Source organism: Nicrophorus vespilloides, unplaced genomic scaffold (assembly GCF_001412225.1).
Source record: "Nicrophorus vespilloides isolate i.1.1-1 unplaced genomic scaffold, Nicve_v1.0, whole genome shotgun sequence".
NCBI classification, from domain to species: Eukaryota; Metazoa; Arthropoda; class Insecta; order Coleoptera; family Silphidae; genus Nicrophorus; species Nicrophorus vespilloides.
In genome coordinates this window covers 86,601-107,022 of record NW_017097821.1, presented here as the reverse complement: position 1 = coordinate 107,022, position 20,422 = coordinate 86,601, and the positions used below count along the sequence as shown (strand labels likewise).

General features: G+C 31.5%; 2 protein-coding genes across 2 annotated transcripts in view; both read right to left on the bottom strand.

Moving 5' to 3' along the window:
* LOC108561066 (periostin) overlaps nucleotides 1–4,521 on the bottom strand; it is a 5,230-nt gene extending 709 nt beyond the window's left edge. The window contains exons 1-8 of the mRNA XM_017918839.1: nucleotides 4,379–4,521; nucleotides 2,414–2,686; nucleotides 1,551–1,703; nucleotides 1,233–1,488; nucleotides 844–1,147; nucleotides 648–779; nucleotides 380–592; nucleotides 8–324 (exon numbers count right to left, since the gene is read on the bottom strand). Coding sequence (XP_017774328.1) covers nucleotides 8–324; nucleotides 380–592; nucleotides 648–779; nucleotides 844–1,147; nucleotides 1,233–1,488; nucleotides 1,551–1,703; nucleotides 2,414–2,686; nucleotides 4,379–4,434 — 1,704 coding nt within the window. The 5' untranslated portion in view covers nucleotides 4,435–4,521. The remainder of the gene's footprint in view (nucleotides 1–7; nucleotides 325–379; nucleotides 593–647; nucleotides 780–843; nucleotides 1,148–1,232; nucleotides 1,489–1,550; nucleotides 1,704–2,413; nucleotides 2,687–4,378) is intronic.
* Nucleotides 4,522–8,843: 4,322 nt separating this feature from the next.
* Nucleotides 8,844–19,722, bottom strand: LOC108561082 (plexin domain-containing protein 2). Its single transcript, XM_017918872.1, has 9 exons — nucleotides 19,510–19,722; nucleotides 11,461–11,624; nucleotides 11,107–11,334; nucleotides 10,845–10,979; nucleotides 10,019–10,211; nucleotides 9,748–9,957; nucleotides 9,536–9,690; nucleotides 9,092–9,478; nucleotides 8,844–9,029 (listed from the first exon to the last, which is right to left on the bottom strand). Exons 1-9 carry the CDS (start codon nucleotides 19,595–19,597, stop codon nucleotides 8,961–8,963), a joined length of 1,629 nt encoding a protein of 542 aa, XP_017774361.1. The 5' UTR covers nucleotides 19,598–19,722; the 3' UTR covers nucleotides 8,844–8,960.
* Nucleotides 19,723–20,422: the final 700 nt, after the last annotated feature.

Here is a 20,422-nt window from a genome sequence, read left to right as displayed (position 1 = left end):
AAAAAAAACTTACAGTTGAATATAAGTTTAATCTCAGAGAAGAGTCCTTCAGTTTAGTGTTCAACATCACGTCATTGCCGAGATTGTCGATAGTCAATTTTCCATCGACGATGTGATAATCGATGAATGCGCGTAATTTATCTTGATCGTCCTTTATTTCATCCAGAATTTTTTTCGACTCCGGTTTAGCAAGAGTCTCGTCGCTCAATGCAAAAATGGTGATGTTTGTGGCTTTATCAATTTCCGTATCATACCCGGCCTTTGCAATCAATTCCTGGAATTTCGTGTAGTTGTTGCGTTTCAGAGCTTCGTTTGCGTATAATGCTAAAGAAAAACTTAATTGTTTAAAATCTGATGTTAATAATACCTGCAAAATTACCGTTTTCTGGAATCAAGACGACATCGATCAAATGAATTACTCCATTTGTACCCATAATATCGGTCTTCACGATCTTTGCGATCTTTTCCAAAGAAAGTCCCCAGGCGCTCCTCTGTATCAACAAGTTATTTCCATCCAAATTTACGGCAGTGGCATTTTCGATAATGAAACTCGAACAAATCGTGTTTCTGATCATATGGTGCCTCAGGACATCTATAGAAATGAATATATATTATTACATTATAATTCAAAATTTCGAATGTCTTACTTCTAGCGCACGCGTTTCCATTCACCAACATATCTTTGTCTTTCAATTTATCGAAAGCTTCATTTGTTGGTGCAAAGATTGTGTAGTGTCCATCTTCCCTGATGTATTTAGTAACATTTACAGATTCCATCACTAAAAATAAATCGAATAAATCAAAATGATGTACAATTGTTATTATAAATGAATAATATTTTACTTTTCCAGAATGATGAGAGATTTGGATTATTTTCGATTATTTCGGTGACGCTTTTTGTTACTGGTTTCATCACCTCGTCGATGATATGAACGATAGAGTTCTTTCCCATGTTGTTAGCTTTCGACACTTTGATGCAATTCGCCCAAGTCATACCATAATATTGATTAATTCTGATCTTTGTGTCTTGGTATTCAGTTTCCAAAAGCTCTTCGTTTTCTAAATCGTGAATATTGTACAAGCCTTTAACAATGTGACTTTTAGCCAAATCATTTCCTTTGATGCTCTTTGATTCAGGCTGATGAGTCTAGAAATAAGTTATTAAGATTTATCAAATTGTTTTTGGATTTTTAATATTATTCTCAATCTAAAGTTTTTAAAGAAATACATACAACGCTATTTTGTTCCTCTTCGAAAGATCCAATAGTATCATCGTTGGGCATGAAAATAGTATAATTGGAGCTTTCGTAGTAGTCAGAGTCGTCCAAAAGATCTTTGAAAACATTTCCCTTGAGTTCAACCAAAGTCTCGTTAAGTGATTTCAAATCCATTTTCATATTGCATCCATTTGAGCCATATCTCTTGCCATATCCATGGCAGCATTTGTAACGAACAATTAAAGTTTTCAAACTGCCATGATTGTTCAATCTGCAAAGCAAACAGCATAATAGTAAAAGCATTCACAAACTGGAGAATGCAATAAAACTCACTTTGTAATACATTCGTGCTTGTGATCGGTAGAAACACAGCTGTATCTGGTGAGTGTTGAAACGAAAGACCTTTCTTCTGTTGTGTTCTTTTTACCCTCGTCCGTGTTATCATCATCATCGGTCGTTTCGATGCGCTCCACGCAAACGTTCTCTCTGCAAAGTAAAATCAGTTTTCGTTCGAATGTTTGTTTCACAATTTTTGAGGTCAGCAAGTTTATTGAACTTGCATTATTTAGATGCCTCCCGCTAAGTGATTCGAGTTAATCAGTTCAATAGCAAGATTTATAAATACGATTTCAAGATCACCGTGAATTTGGGCTAAAAGAGTCACGGTTAGAAAGTCTTTCTACACCCGTAAACTTGACCTTTCGTTAAAAGCAAATAAAGATTAAAGCAAAATGTTGTAAATGGACGTTGCAAAATGGCTCATCTTTTATTTCAATGCCACTGTGGGCCGAGAGAAGAAAACAAAGAGATCTTACTAATTTGTCGCCGTTGCGCAAGGAAAAATAGTACAAAAACAAACAAAGACAATTAACAATTAAGTCGATTTACATAACACGTATTCTCTCTCGTTAGAGCAGATTTGCACTAATTTAAATTTGATTGCACAAGTAATAATCATCATTACGCAAGTTCGAGATGATTATTCTGTTAGATGTAATGCTTTCGGCAAATAAATGAATCAAGTTGAAAACGTCGTCCGTCAAAAGGCAAACATGGTATTACGACGATGTGCCGAGTCCCGTTAATCGTTCTAAAAGAAAGATTACGGCATCTGCGAAAAACGGTCTCAGATAACACGAATGCAACTCAAGTGCATTCAACTGAAGAACTCCGTGTAACAATGCGAATCCTCTTACCCTTTCCACCAAGGTTGGCTAGGTGCGAAGTTGAAGTATCCTCCGATTCCCAAGAACTGATTTCCATCAGTATTTCCCAAACCTAAGCCGAATTGTCCATTGAATGGGGCGAATGGAAAGTTAGGTCTGTTTGCGTCAATGTCCACGACGCCTCCAGGTAGAGGATTGGAGTCCAACGTCGCCGGATCCTGAAAATCTGGACTCAGAGGTTCCCTACTTTCATCCGACCTCCCAGAAAAGTCGTCACTGTTCCAATTCCAATGAACATGATCTCTGGAAAAATCGAAAAATATATCAAAAAAAATTAAAGCGACAAAATGACATCGGAAGCCTGTGAAAGTTTATTAATTTCTCTTCATTTCTATGCCCTCAATCCAGGCACATAACAATATGCCTACATGTAAAAAAAAAAATGTTTATACATATTTTTTTCCATATGAAGATCAAAATCAAACTTCTACGACCTCGAAATTGTAATGAGATCTATCAAATTTCACAATCTCTATTTTGCTTTCCGTTTTCAAATCATACATTTCACCATATAATTTCGCTTCGAATCTATCAAAAATTTTAATTATGTAATTAAACTATAATTTTAAAAAAAAATGCATCCCGATTTTAAATTAATCTTTGCATCGTGAAAGTGCGGTTATATTTTTTTCTGCTGATTACGAACTGGAGCCACGCTCTTAATTGAATACTGAAGTCGTGACACAGAATTAAGACCTTTCTAAAATTTGCCATGCAAAAATTGAACCTCGCCAAGCGAGTTTATCATCATTTTAGCTTCCTTTATTTTTTATTTGTTAAATATGTGAGATGCGAACCGTGACATTAATAACATAATCTTCTAAAAACTTAACTACTTTCTGTGAGGCGCGATGTAATTTGAATTTAGGAAACTGACCTTGGTCTAAGTTATTGTTATTCTGCGGATGAACATAGTCTGTATTAGGTTTGAAAGATTCCATCATAGAATGTTTATTGCATTTGCATTTTAGATTCATGCATATTAACATTAATTCTTGTTGTATCCATATCGAGTTGTTAGTCACTATTCATGTATGATTCAAATTTATTAAATAATAAATGAATGTTGTCATTTGCATTTTTATTTAGATATTAATTAAAAAACGAATTAAATATCATAAAATATTTTATAAATATTATTTTCATTCCATATTTGCATTTACGGGAAGAGGAAATATGTTAATAATACAGGTTTATTTTTTCGTCTAAATGAAATAAACAAAACATTCATAAATCTTGAATTAGACAATTTTAACATAAATTCGTATTTGACAATAGACTATTTAATAAATATTTCTTATGTGTGCAATAAATTCTATGTTTTTAATTAAAATATAATATTTCTTCAGATAAAGAAATACATTTTTATTCATTTTCAATGCGTTGTAGTCGTATGTTGTGAGTGAAGGAACCTGTTTGTGAGGACATATATGTACTTGATGAAAAATGTGGGAAAGAAACGTTTTACAAAAGATTACTCTCAATGTATTAGTAAATACATTCTAATATAAAATGTAATAGTAATGTTTTGTAATAATAATTGAAATCGGTGAACTTTCATATTGTTATAATAAACCTGAATGTGTGAGAAAAGAGCGTAGGAAACGAGAAATATTTAAAATTCAAATTACATTATTGTTAAAACTTTCGATTGTGTATATAAAGGTAGACCCAATTTCCTTTTCTCAAATAGGACATGGTTTTTACCTGACAGAATGACTGAGTGCACTCTCTTTTTAATCAGTACAAAGGTATTTTTACTTAAATATATATAAACTCTGAAAATATTACAGTTTTAGTTTAAATACATGTATTTTCTAGAATTGTTGTATTATTTCTAAAATTAAGTTTAGTATAATATTGTTATATTTCAGTATATTTATGAATTATTTTAGTTATATAAGATAGTTTATTATAATATATTTATGAATTTACCCATAGTTGCATGTAGCAGTGACAAAAAGCACCGCAAACACCGAAAATCTCAACATTTTACAAGAACAATAATCACTTGGGCTTAGCTGTTAAATTGTGCACACTCGAAGACTAAGTCAAAACTGTCTGAGCCAGACGTAGTGGGAGTGCGTTTTATACAAAACGGCTTAAGCAAGTCGGGATGATGGTGGGAGCAAGTTCACCCAATGCTCCTCACACCGTTAGATTCAATAAATATTTTGACTCTTATTATTTTTTTCTGTTACACTCGTATCTCCTCTTTCGCCGATCCATGTTTATGATTGATAATCAAGATCAAGGAGAACATCCAGAATGTTCCACAATTGGAGTGAATCGCTCTGCAGATTGGTTAATCTCGCTCCGTCTTTGTTTCGAATTGAACGTGACCACTTCGGATGCGCAATTTAATTGGAAAATTGCACAAAATAATTGGACGGCATTATCATTACCATCCCAGTTTCCTTCTTGCCATTTTGCTTCGTTTATCTCCTAATTGTTAAATTAAACAACATCATGCATAAACATTTCGTAGAAAGTGCAAAAATTTCTTATATGACTCACACATCTTTTAGCAAAAATATTGATTGTCCTAATTGGAAAATGTATTTTAAACAAAATAAATATTAGCAAATTAGTAAACTCGTTAATGACTTTAGAGGAAACAATGGAACAAAGCAAAGTAAAATTCATATTTACTGCATGTAATAACAATTAAACATTGGTAACTTTAAAATGCTAAACTTAACTTAAATTATTAATAATATGCGAAATTGTATTATTAATAGTTTAACAACATATAGAATAATATTATATGTACAAAAAGGCCGTTGACCTAAAATGCAACTAAATATGTTCATAATAAAAACATTTTTTTTTTAAACTAACATTGTGTACAAAATATATATTAAAATACATAATAATCATCATCATTTCCAGTTGAATCCGTTGACCTTCTTACATTCACACTATTTTTTATTTTCGCAACTTAATGGCGTGTACAACTGTAATTTTGTTTTAATTATAATAGTTTGCGTTTAACATTTTTGTTACCTTTAAATGCGTAATGTTAAATTGTGCATCACGCAACAAGGTTTCATCTGGAAACGTCTCTCCACAATGAAACAGAACTGCGTGGAAGAATCAAGGCTAATAATAGAACGTGCGATAATAACATAAAAAAAGGGTGTTTGCATCACAGGTAAATCAATGCAGACGGTAGGCTATAATTTCAATTTCAGTTTGCATTGTACGATTGCAAATCTTAATTATAAGAAAATTAATGCTGAATGTAGATACATAAGAGACCTCGTGCAAAATTAGACTTATCATCGGTAAGGACATCAAGACCAAAAGTTTTTTTTTTGTAATTATGAATTGTATATCATTATATTTATTAAAATATCAATTAAAAGTTTAAATTTTATAAGATGCATAATTTATTGCTTAATTAATTTATTTAATTCTTGTCATATTTACTAAAATATCATTGATTTGATTGAGTTATTATGAATGAAACTCTTACAATATTTATTAGTAATTTTGATCGACATCTTTTAGCCAGTGACAAAAAATAACTAGTAAAGTTTAATATATATAAAGTATTATTGGTGTTTTATACGAATAGCTCATATCGTCTTTAAATGTTATCCACTTGGTTTTTGTTTCTCTATTTTCTAAACAACCGGATCGGAGCTGCAGCAAATTATTTTCCGTCACGCAAGATTTGATATATTGCAATTAAACGCGTTTCCACAATTCGAAATCTTATTGCCTTTGCAGATCGCATCAAAAAGAATTGTTGTTTGTGTTTGAAGGAAATATCAAAAGTTTTATTGAAATGTATTTATTATTATGAGGATCACATTTGCAAATAATAATAAATTGCTTTGGTTTATCGATAAATAATTCTTGTTTAAGCGAAGACTCGTCCACTTGCCGTCCCCAATATCACAGTACTTGATAACCCTGGATTCATAGAATATTATTTACAATTCGGTTTTATCAGTAAGAGACTATGATTATTATGTTTTGTACAGAAATGTATTTATAGCTAAATTGCATATTATATTTATACAATTATTAAGGAAATTAAATACAGTGAAACCTAGATTAACGATCACCTCGCATAACGAACATTTCGCTTAACGAGCAAAATAAATTGTAGGAAAAATGACTCGCAAAATAGAATGCATTAAAATTGTTTTGGAATGGATTCAACAAAAATACGAAAAGGAAAGAACAAAGAATTAAGTGAAAAGCTATTATAATAGATGAAAATGCTTGAAATTAGTCACTGTACAGTTTTTAGTACTCATTAATCATTTACTGTTATGAGGTTAACGTTTATTATCTCAAACTAAGGAAAAGATTATTTGGGTTGAAGGTAAGTGGTCATATATTAAAGTGCAATTAGAATAGATGTGAACAAAATGACTGGACTCAATCACTGTATTGATTGTTTCTATAGAAAATTGAGTACTCAACAAATATATTTCAATTTCTGATAATTTTCTTCTTTGTTTATAAGAAAAATACAGTCAATAAAACTAATTTACAATTAACATTAGTTATTTTTTTAGTAGTATCTGAAAATTCTATAATTACGTATTAGGTTTTATAAGATTATACAAAACTATTATTATATTTGGAATTTTATGAATTCATAAATTGTATCAGTAATATCTTATCAGCAGAACTATAACAAATCTGAAGCGCCTGTGGTAAGTCTAACTTGCGCCACCTAACACAAAAATGACAAAATAAATTAAAAGTTAAATTTAAATTTTAAATTATTTACAGTTAAGCAACAACATTTATTGATTTATCGTCTTGTTTTGGAAGAGAAACAATTAACTTATTTTTAAACCAAATATCTGAACATTTGGACTAAACTTGATATTAATCTAAGAATTCATATACTAGTTCCGTTCCAAAGGGTTGTAAGTCGAATTTGTTCGTAAGTCGGAGGAATTTAAAAAAAATTCAAAATAGTACATCTTCCAAAAATATTATATTTTATTAAATAAATTATCAATTTTTGTTTGGCCAATTAATTTTGTTATCACTATATATCACCTTGTTACAAGTTAGAGCTTTTAGAATATTGTTCGTAAGCCCTGGAGTTCGTAAGTCGGGGGATACATGTATTACAGAGAAAAATGTTATGGTTTCTCAATTATAATGAAACTACATACTATAAGAATAAGTTCAGAATGTTGCACCTCTTAAATCTTCACATATTATTTATATTAAAATTTTTGAAACTCCATAACTGTATACTATAGAACCAAAATCATTTGCTAATTGTTTGGTAAATAAGTAGTTTACAGTAGTGTTAGTTCTGACTTTCTGCCGGACATTCATTTTTATAACTGTATTTTTACTTAAACTGTATCTGTATTTATAAACATTAGTTTCAGACATATTAATTCCAAATAACCGAGAAGTATTACCATCATATTTACTCTTTTTATGAACATACATACAAATATTTAACGGGTTTCTCCAAACTGAGTCATTTTGATAACAATTGTTAAAAGCATCGTTTAAATATAGATGATAAAACATGTATATCATAGATTTAAAGCACACTCACTAATTGATCAATGACTAATTGTTAGTATTAATCATTATAGTCTGATTCATATTTCTAATCAGTCAAAAATTTCATTCAATATTTGTTTTTGTAATTAAATCATCATCAGTTTAAAGATGCAATTGCGAATCACTGCATCTTTTTAGTTATTAATACTTAATAACTTATGTAAGTGATATTTTGATGATTTGATAGATTTCAGTCATTTTCAATTAAAACCATGTCTAAACAATTGTGATTAGGTCAGGTTAATCTCGTTGGAAAATGGGAAATTATTAAGTAGCTTTAATAAAAATGCTTTAGATAATGAAACCAATTATTAAGACATGTAAAAATATTTTTATTCAAATTTTATCGATCATAAAGTCTGTAATAAATTCAAGAAATTACTTCGTAAATATACATAATAAAAAGATTCTAAAATAGCTATGTACAAATAACATAAAATTAATTTAAAAACAAAAACAACTAGTTTTCACATTAATAATATAATTGTTTTTGATTGAATCTAATAGAAATCCAAAAATTTAATTTAAAAATAAAATAATCTAAGAGATAACATGTAATGCTCAAAATAAAAAAAAATCATTTGTTGTCTTTGTATTTTGTTGTTTAAAATTTCTATCACAGTACGATATACTTATATAGTTCAAAGATTGTAACTTCATTATTTTTTTTTTCTTCTTAGTAGAATCCGGTGTGTATACAAGACGGGTAAACGAACGAACGAACAAACATCGCGCAATTGAATAAAGAGACAAATGAGTTAAATTACAATGGAATGATGCGTGTGTTTTTTTTTGAGAGGAAGGAAGGCACTATTATATTTCATTCTTTTTTTTGTTTTCATCGTTTTGTAGTTGTGGTTTGATGTTTTCGTTTGTAACCATTCGCATTAAAACTTAAAAACTATTTTTAAAAGTAATCATATTAATTAATATTCTTTAAAATTTAAAAAGAAATTCATCACATGTGTATCGTTGCAGCTGTGTAACGCGCCTCGCCGCGTCGCCAACTCCATTGGCTCGGACGATACTGTAAACGAAAACGAAGTTAATTAACTTTTATTAGTTTAATTGATTGCTAAAGTGGTTTACCCTAATTAACATCTGTCCACTTGTGGTGTGCGGATTTCTGTACGCGTACATTATCCACACTCCGAGAGCGGCGACTAGGGCCACAATGAAGATCAAAGGGATAATACTTGAAACGTTCATGTGTACTGGAGACGTGGCCGGAGGCAGCACTTTAGATTCATTCTGAGTTATTTTGCTAGTCTTCATCGGATCATCATCGACGTGCACCAAGTTACTATCGTCGTGGGTGTAAGAGAGATCGTGGTCATCGTAATTCTCCGTTGGAAACACGGCCGAGCATTCTGTGCTGTTCTTCACCACCTTCTTATCGCAACTCTTGCTCAACCATTCCTGCTTGTTGCGATCGATTCCGTCCGAGCACTTGTTTAGGGTCGGACACCAAGTACACTGAATACAACCAAAATTAAGCATTCACATTAAATTATTGCATTATATTGATCTCACCTTGAACGAAGGTATTTCTTTGGTAAGACAAGTGGTGCAGTCTTTCATCGTAGGGCAAGTTGGTAGAGCCTTCAAATAGATTACAGTGCCGTTCTTGATGTCCTGCTTACGGAAGTTGACACGGTGGTATTCATAAATCGTCTTACGACGGACGACTACAAATTAACATATATTTAAACAACATCCGAACACACTTAATATTTAAGACTTACAGAAAATGGTCCTATCGATGATATAAGCATCCGATAATCCAACTTTAACCGGGTGATGATCATCCTGGATATTCTCAATAATAACCGGTACATTTTGGTATACAAACACTATATCCCCGTTACTATGTAGCGTCGCTTGGAATGTAAATTTACCCTCATTCGGACTTTCTTGCAATAAAACATTCTCCCATAGAACCGTCAATGCAGTTCCTACAACGAAATAACGATAATCACTTAATGGTAACTATTAAATTTTTTAATGGTATTTTACCGTTGTCTACGTATTTTATGTAGCTGTCATTGGACAAACTCGTGTCAAAATTGGCCATGAGTGGAGCGATATATTGGGTCGCCGCCAACCATGAATGAACGTAGTCTCCAGTATAGAGAAAACCTCCAGTTGCGATAGTAACATTCCTGAGTATATGCCCATAGAAAGGAAACTCAAAATTTAGTTTTACAGTCTGAAACATTAAAGACACAACAATCAATAATTACGTAACAATTGATCAACATCATTATCTACTCATAATAAATATTGATGTTCTTCCAAATAAATGAAATCAGATTTTATCAGATTATGAATGTTTGTTTGTTCAATAATTGATTATAGTTGAACACGAAATGTAGAATCTTAGTAAAAATCAACACACAAAAATCCTATAAGAGCTAGTCATAACAGAAAAACTCGTTGAGATAATGCATCTCGCTAAGTGGTAATGTCGATATGCTCCGAATACGTAACATAGAGTCACAAAGATTAAAAAAAAATAAGCTTTTAATATATATATCATGGCAAGACTAACTGAAAGAATTTTCAAAATCCATTAACTCCATTTATGAAGAAGAAGAAAAATTAATTTAAAATAATAAAGAATGCTCCAACTCTTGATAATTATAATCTCGAAAATCTATAAATCACGTTGATTATTTTTTTTTATAATTAATTAATGTTCTTGATATATTCCACAAGCTGTTTATGAGAAAGAAAAAAAGCAAAGCAGTTGCGTTTTGCTTGAGGCAAACTAATCAAAGGTTTGTTCTAAATAAATAATTGTTATTTTCGAAAGAAATTATATGAGAAAGAATATACTTACGGCAGCTCTTCTGTGGGACGTTGAAAGCAGCTCGCTCACTTTCACATTATTCATATTATCAGTCATATTCACCCAATAGACATCGCCCGTTGTCGAATCAGTTTTTATAGAGCTATTGTAATATTTATGATTATCCTGAAACATAATAACAAATAATGAATACACATCGATAGTCAATGGAGGATATAATAAATCAGCCTTTTTCAAGAAAGTTTCCAAAAGAAAGCAAAACTGTGCATCGATTCTATATGAATCATCATACCGTTTGAGTAGTTTTGATGTTGTGCTGCTTCAAGGTTTCGTTGAAATTGATTGTACTATCCGAGAACTTGCTTATCGAGATATCCTCTTCGTCCTCGCCTGTCTGGTTATTATTAGCAAATGGATGTTCAGTAGAAACGTATGTCGGCGGAGGCAGCGGAATCTTTTCCGTAGTCATATTATCTTCCGTTCCATTATTAACCGCATCAGAGGCCAAAACTAAATTATCCTGAAACGAGAGACGAACACTTGATATTCGCACATGGTATTTGTTGATGTCATTCAATACGCATTAGCGTTTCCATTCTCTGCATTTGAAGAACAATTCGAATCTCAATTAGCAATAGTGCTTTACCTGAGGTGTAGTTTTGGCCGGAGGCGTCGTCGTCGGCGGAAATTTGTTTTCCTTGACTAGCGGATCCCGATCTTTCGTCGACCTCTTCTGTACATGATGTCCGTTTTGCAGTGACAAAGATACGTAAGAGTCGGATTGGCCAATTCCATTGTATAAATAGTAATCTGTTAAGAGAAAATTTAAATTAAATAAACGATACGAGTGTACAAAATAAAAAAAAAATATATTAATCCAAGATTTGATGAATCATTCCTATATACGCATAGTGATTGGCTTTCACATTTCTTTTTATTTGTTGTTTTAAAGTGGGATGATGTATTACGAATCAAATGAGATCGATCTGCTTCGAAGCGTAAACTATTCAATTTTTTATTTCTTTCTACTTGGATGAAGGTGGTATTTGGAGTAAGTAGGTGAAGTGGCCATCCCAGGAAATGAACCGAAGATCCGGTGGGTTTTATTGTAATGACGCAGCCAGCATTAACAATGAGGGACCCCCATCGGAAGACGTGTCCACAATATTAGCTAAACGCCTCTTACACACCGTGTGACTTGCATAAGCACGATCATCATTACATATACACACGATCGCATTTTGAGACGGAAGTCGGATCTTAAGCAGATCTACTGCACAGCTCGTGCATGGAAGAACAGGAGAAGAAGAGGCTCAGCACATAATCGACCTTGTTCTATTCATATTCGAATTCGCCGTGTTCCTTCTTTTTTTTTACCTCCGCAACGTATATTTCGTGTGCTCGCATAGCGTGAACATTACGATACCAAAGTTTGCGCCGACGTCGTGTATCAGGGCCGTTGACCCTACATCTGCATTATTATTACATTGATTGATTCCATTAACTGTTAACTGTGTAGAATTAGAAGAAACATTACACCCTGAATACATTTACATTACAATTCTGCATCCTAAATTGTTTCAAAAATAAATAAATTGAAAAAACACTACCTAATATTCAATTCTAGGAAACTTGCATCGAGGATGTTTTACAAAAGAAAACAATATGTGGACACGCATTATTAATCATCAGAATGGAATGCTTAAGTTCTTTCTAAAAACCGTAAATATATTATTACCGTGAAATGAAACGGAAAGAGTTCCATAGCTCCGAGGTAAGGGAAAAACTATTATAACAACATTTGCTACAAGAAATGTATATCTTTGGAATGTTTCTTCCTTGTATAATTATGACTTTTATTTAACATGGTATAGAAGTAGAAAGATTATTTTCACATTAATTCATTTAATAACAAGAGCAAATATATTTGTACTGATTTCATTCATGACAAATCTAAACCAATACACACGTAATGCAGATGTAATAATAAATATTCATATATGAAAGTCTTTAAGTACTAAAACACCAATTGTTAAGTCAGTCTAATAATAAATATTGAGCGATTAGGATGTTCGAGTTAATAATAACTAACCTTGGTCAATACAAAAAGAATCTGTGAAATGCTTGATAACGAACGTCGGTGTTCCAATATTTCGGACATTTCATTCAAGTATACAAAACAAGATGTAGTAGGTAAGCTCAAGGACGAATTGATTAAATGCTCCCATGTAAATAAGCAACGAGTGTACAGCAAATCGAAGTCCTGCTAATGCAAACTTTACAATGCAGATTCCTCTGTTTCAAATTGACGACAGTGTTTCTTCTACGCATTCTTCTCCCCCTTCAGTTGATTGATATTCAAGTACACGCGAAGCACATTTAGAACAATTGGCATAAAGTCGTATTACACAGCACACTTAGTGCATTGCGCAACTCTACTTCTTACCAAATTGATCGGTGCTACAATCTAGCACATATTACTTGCAACGCATACATTTTTTTGAAACTAGACTTAGTGAATTCTTTTATTTGTACGTTCAAATTAAAATAGACATATTAGTAACAAATTGGAAAACAAAATACAAAGAACCGCATCCTTTGCGGTTTACATATATGAAATTCGAATTATTTGTTTCATCATCAATGATGAACACAAACAAAAAGATGTAAATAACTCTTATAAATTGATAAGAATCATGATATTCATAGTGATAGTTTTCACAATAATATCAAGAACGGAATGTTGAATTCAAGGTGAGAATTTGCTATAAGGAAATTGTATGAAATATTTAAAAAAAAAAGAGTAATGAAATTGACGTGAAGAGCAAACGTGTTTTATACGGTTAAATGTCGGTTTTTGTCGACCTCGATTATGGATTTTTTTGCAGAAATCTCCTTGGCCATGGCAAAAACCTTAATGTAAGACGTCATTAAAACATCCATGTTCGTGCTGTGATGGTGCAAAATCTCAATTATAAATAGTTTATTTAGTTGGAAACGTTTTTAAAACGCCCACATAAACATATAGTCGCCTTAAAAAAATGTGAAAAATGCCACCGCGAATTATATTTACGAAAGTCCATGTATATTTCAGCCAAAATGAAGTAAATTTCTATATTAAGAAACACCGAGATATAAAAAAAAAAGTCCAAATGGAAGTAAAAGAAAAGTGCAATCAAATTAATTAAAAAAATAATTAAAGTAATTGTTATTATAAATTAAAAAAACTATTTGCAAAATGTTATTGCTATTAGATAAAAAAAAAAGTGAATGTTGTAAACTGGTTTTAATTAGCAGAAAGCAGCAATTACAACAATAGGAAAACAATTAGCATTATTAGTCATTGTAGACAACATAAATAATCGTGCATTATAGAAAACTAGCAAAGGAAACTATCCCAGATAACGTCTTCGTCATTTGGGACATTCCATCTATTTACGTAATTTAGCATCAATTGCAACAATTGAATGATAAATTGGTGATCGTTTAAGGTAATTATATCTTTAATATCATTACTAATTATCGAATATGGGTCACGGCGAAATTGCATCAATGTATTGTTTGCGCTTTGATTTATTAAAGGAAGTCCACACGATTCTGCACCGTTTGAAAAGAGCAAAAAAAAGGAGTCGGTGTGACGTAAAACGGATTTCGATTCGCGTAATTTATTTATGATTTGTTTTTTATTGTGTTTACACTTTTTTGTTGTTGCTGCTGCTGCAGAATGATGAAAGCTGGTGGCTAATAATGCTACCATCAACAAGAATGGAAAATGCAGCCAGGTGTAATTACATTCGTAATTAAAGTGAAACTCTGACGGTCTGGACAAAACGAGAACCGAACTTTTTGGGGAGCAAAAAACAATAACTTTCACGATCGCAGTTCCTGGAAATATATTGAGTGAGTGGAAGAGAGAAGGAAATTACGGTTGTCTGTGTGATGCAAATCAGGTAGAAAATCCTGCAGAGTAGCGTAGGTTTGCACGGGTCTAGCTGGAGCCCACATGCATAGAACCACAACCATTGCTTTCGAAACGGATTATTTCGAACAACACCTGGTCGGATGCAGCCCAAATGGATCTTCCTGCAGCGAGAGGATAAATCTTATAGGCTTTTCGAGACGGCCGTCTGTTTAACAGTAAATTTCGGTGACGTTAGTTTACTAAACTCATTACGGACTTTACGATAATGAGACTTGAAATGGTCCGTTGATATTCGAGTAAACAGACTGTAATAAGGAAACTGAGAAATTCCATGTAAGAAGGATAGTCGAAATGGGTTGGATTTACCACCTATTTATGCGTGGCGCCGACAGCCACTGCTAAATATAAAGTCGCCGAACGGGTTTATTATATAGCTAAACAGAATAAAATTATATGAATAACAACAAAAGAAAATGGATACAATTAACATGGATTCGGATACAACGGAAACCCGAATTTCCGTAACTCGCAAATGCCTGCCTGCATCGCTCATTGATATACATATATATATCGCAATCAGTTTTCGTCATACACTTCCTTAGTTGGGATTATTTAAATTAGCATCAGACTATTGTCATTCTAATAATTCCTAAACAGATCTGACGCGTATGGACATATTTATATTCATGAACTCGTACGTTGTTTTAATCGCACATTTATAATCGAATATTGTTACGTTCATGATAACAATTCATAGATTTCTTCTAAGATTATCACAATAACTTTAAGTACAATTTTCACTTATCATCAATGATATTAATTTCATTATATTACTGTATAAGTAATCCAAATACAGTGTTATGAAGAAAACCAAAGACTGTGAAGCGAAAAACTTTCTAGTAATTGCAATATCTAATTATCTATTAAAATGTAATTAAAAGAAAAATAGTAATGAAAGTGAATTGATCACGTACAAGGTTCTTTCATTCATAAATTGAAAGTATCCGCATCTATAAATTTAATCTTGTTTATTTTCTTCTTATTTTTAGAGTTTCTAACGTATTATGAAAACAAATAATTATTCATTGCTAATTACTTGCTGCAATTGTAATACAATAAACACAATTTGTTGCTATGTTTGATATCGTGTTTGAGTAGAAATAAAATCAAACAATGTGCCATTAATCATTGAAAACAATAGCTGAAAACATTTGGTACAATGTTAAAAATCTCATTTTTTTAAGTTTTTATTTTGAAATTATTGCAGCTCAAAATTGTCAAATAATAAATGCTGATTAAAAAATACACAGTAATTGTGTTATAATTTCGAAAATACGAAACGTGCAGTAGACTTATTTTTTGTATTAATTATGACTAATTTCTACATTTTCAACCACTTATTTGCATACCAAAATCTGTCGATCATTTATGAACAATGTCTGTCCTGTTTTCAATGAAAAGTGACTCATAAATTATAAGTTATATCAAATTATTGTTCAATACATGTAATCTATAAAAAAAAAAGTGGACAAATAATCTCATAACAGTTACTAGCTAGTTTAGAGATACAAGAAAAAGACAGTTTCATGACTCATCATTAAAATAACAATTTAGCGGTCGCCAGTTTCCCAATATGCTTTGTACTAAACACTTTGATCACATCATGTTTATTTTTTTGCATATTACATTCACTCTTTTGTACGATCATCATTTACTCATCTATGATGGGAAAAGCTCGCTTATGATCTGTATGATCGCAAGTTCAAATGAGGTTGTAAATACGGGCATGAACCCGAGGAACGTCCAAACTAAAAAAAGAGTTAAATATTCGATTATACGATGTAGTTTCCTGTTAGAAATGTCAATGTCATTGTCATGTAGCTGTGTGCGTTATTATATATACGGTATTAACTATTAAAATATTCCATTACATTCATTATATTTCTTCAAACGTTGAATTGCATTACCAGAGGAGACTGGTCGCAATTCCATGAATATACAAGTCACTTTTTTTGTTGTTGTTGCAGCAGCAGCAGCTTCGATCATTATTAGTAGCTGTGATCGTTCGGAGAGGTTTGTTTCTTTCTACGTGGCAAAAATACGGACGTCGTTCTCAGATATACGGAGTCGGAAAAGAGGAGAAATATTAATTAATGTAATCGCAATCGCCGACAAGAATTGCAGAATGTAAGAGACGTACAAGGTCGGTCAAATTAAGGCAGTAAAACGTTCAACGATTGTTGTATTCCTTCTTTGCACGCCATTTAAAACAGAACGAAACGTTCGAAGTGAAACAAACGAAAAGGAAAAATGTTGACCGGTACGAGGTTCGTGTGTACTTTGCCATCATCCATTTATGGTCAACGGCATCACTCATAATAATTTACTATATTTTTGTTTTGTTTAAATCACCGGCAAACGACTCCACTAAAACCATATGCCGTAACGGCACACTTTGAAGAACACATTTGCTCTTTGTTGCGTACATTATTTCGTTGTTACACCGTATTACATACAGGAACTCATTATGTTCATGCTCGAAAATGAAAGAACAAAAGTCTCTGCGACACGTCGACAATAACTTTAACAAAGCTCCCAAATATTTTCTTATCAAACTTATATAAATTAAAATAAATCATAAAATTGCTTTTAAACAATATAATAAAGTAGCAGGCATATTTTTAAAATTTAATACATAATAAGCAATATTACGCAAAAGAGGGCCGAAAGACAAAGTTTAGCAAAATAAGTAGATATTGATGATAACAAAAAAATGTAATTTGTCTTTGATTCACACAAAATGTAAATATTAGGAAATTTATTTTTTAAATAAACATCATTTATGGAAACATCTTTTTCGACAATAAAAAGAGATAATTGTATCCTATTTTCGATATATCATGGAACGGGTAATCGATTTTTCCAATATTCCTGTTTGAAACCGAACTTTTAAATCGCAGAATAATAAACAGCTCGGACTTGGCGTGTAGAAATAAAAACGATCATTTATGTACGAAAAACTCTATTATATTCTATTATGTATAATTGGTGTAAATTTATTTAATTGGATATAAAATTAATTGGTTAGTTCTAAGTAGAATAAAAATAGAATTTACAAAGTGTAATACACAAGAAAAATATATTATTTCTGCACGTACACCTACGTGGAGATTAGATCGTGTACTGTAGTTTATTTTGAAAATGCCTGCAAGTCCTATTTTTATTCGTTTCGATATATTTAAAAGTTTAGCAGCTGAACTTCGGTTCGCTGGATTATTTTTAATGCAACATTTCTTTTAAAGCATTTTTATTCACTGATATTTAATACAATTTTTAAAGAAGATAACATTTAAGTTTGTACCATAAAAATAACTTATATTACCAACAAGTTGATTCCATTTAAGTAAATTATTTATATAAGAAATTAATCATATTTGTCAGAAAATAATTTTGTTTACTCTATATAAATAACTTAAAGTAAATAAATAACTGAGTTTTTGTTATGTACTTTTTTTTAATTATAAATATTTTAAAACAAAATTTATAGTTGCTATACCTCGCATAGTGCGGAACTGTTTGAAACCGTACAAATCGAGGAATTAGACTTGATTAAACCAAAATCATCATTTATGTATATATTGTGTGCACTAAATTTTAAGATTTTTTTTATTTTGTTAAAATTTTATTTTGAAATTATAAACCGGACTATAGTGAATCCGGACTGATCGAAGCTGCACTATACGATGAATTACTGTACTTTAATTTACGTTATAAAAAAAAGTTTCTTAATGTTAATACGATGTAATTTGTAATAAATACTATAAATAAATAAAGCATTGATTAAGAGATCAATGCTGCTGCAGATTGGGGTCACAGTCATATACTAAAAATATCAAGTTGCCATCGAAACGGGATCATTTCCCTATTAAAAAAAAAGGAACGTTACCACTCGTTTATTGAATTGATACTAAAACGTCCTAAACAATTTATCTTGAGTTGAGTTGAAATCAATCTGGTTTTCTTTCTTTTCTAATTATTTAATTAATGGACATCATTATCGGAATAATGTTATCTGCGAGTGCAGTAAATCAAAAGTCAAATGCGAACCGATTAATCATTTTCTTTCAACAATTAAAACGTTCGTATTAAGAGTGTTGACCGTAGGTCATTTAACCAGACAGGAACTTTTGATGTCGCTGATTTTACATGGGAATGTCATGCAAATTAGAAATTGAGATTTCCTCTTAACTCGAAAATACTTTATTTGAATATGCAATTAACTAAATAATGCATAGTTGCAGCAGTGTAGATCACATATGGTCGAAAGCTCCCCTAACTTTATTCTATTAAGTAAATATTTTCATATTTAATAAACAACATAGAAAGCTCTGTTTGTTTGCTTTTAAAGTATAAAAAAAAACGACGTAGCATCTACACAGAAAATAAATCCGTGTGTAAATACTGTAAAAATAAAATGCATACAATTTTTAAAATCGTAGACTTTTGGAATTTGAACGTGAAATTATAATAAAAAAAAAACTCTGATATTTTCAGACTTAGAATACGAAAATTTCGGTGGATTAATTAAGGCTTTAACAGTTGCAAAATATTTAAAGGTTCCTTTAATTGCAGATAACGCAGAGAGGAGGATGGGTTTGATTGGAGGTGCACGTATCTCCCGTCTGCAACAGGATTTGACATCTCTGCATGCAACAAGTGTTTCGTTCGAAGCAGTTCGCAAAGAAAGTTTGCGCAAACTTCTCGTGATCCTACCTTTCGAGGTGGCACAGACCACCTGAATAGTCCAAAACGTAAGGAGGCACACACTTAAACAGTCACACACCGAGCTAAATTTCGCCATTTTTGTTTTGCGCTAGTAGTGAGAGTGTGGATCCACTAATGCCTCAAACACAACATGTCGCACAAAAACAAATGATTCTGATGAGCGACGATCTACGCTCCACTCGCACCGGTACAGGTGTAACAACCTTCAAGTGATACACTCAGGATTGCCACACAAAGCACAATTCATCATTCTATCCCCACTTGACGCTCTCAAAACAATTCAGTTAACTCAGTTCTACTGTTCATTATCGCATCTCCAACAACAATTAACAACTTAATTATCGACATGCACTATAAAAAGAAACATGTATTTCTTCTATTAGTTGAAATTCATCAACAAAAACAATAATTTGCGCAAACAGTTCAAACCCATTATCAACGATATTCATTCATTGTTATACCAACATAATGCATGTAAATTCTGTTTTTAAATATTATTAATAGCAACCTATAAAAAAAAGTTTAAAAAAAATATTATTTTCAATAAAGTAACAAATTAAAGAAGATTTATGTAAATCCAATTGGATTTGTAAAATATAGTATATAATTGAGATCAGCAAAAAGTTATCATAAATTGTCTAAGAAATATAAAAAAGTGAATTGGTCTCTTGACAGTTATGTTTCAATGACTTTCAATTTAATTATTTTAAATATAACGCAAATCCTTAACGGCTCAAATCGGTTTGAGAAATTTTTTCGTGGACGCCTATGAACTGAGTGAAAAGTTAAATATCTTACGTCAATTACAAACTTAAACTTTTCTTATACATTTTTTGAATAATTTTTCAACAATTTATAACAATTGTGAGAAATGTGTCTCGCAATTTATTTTGTAAAGTAT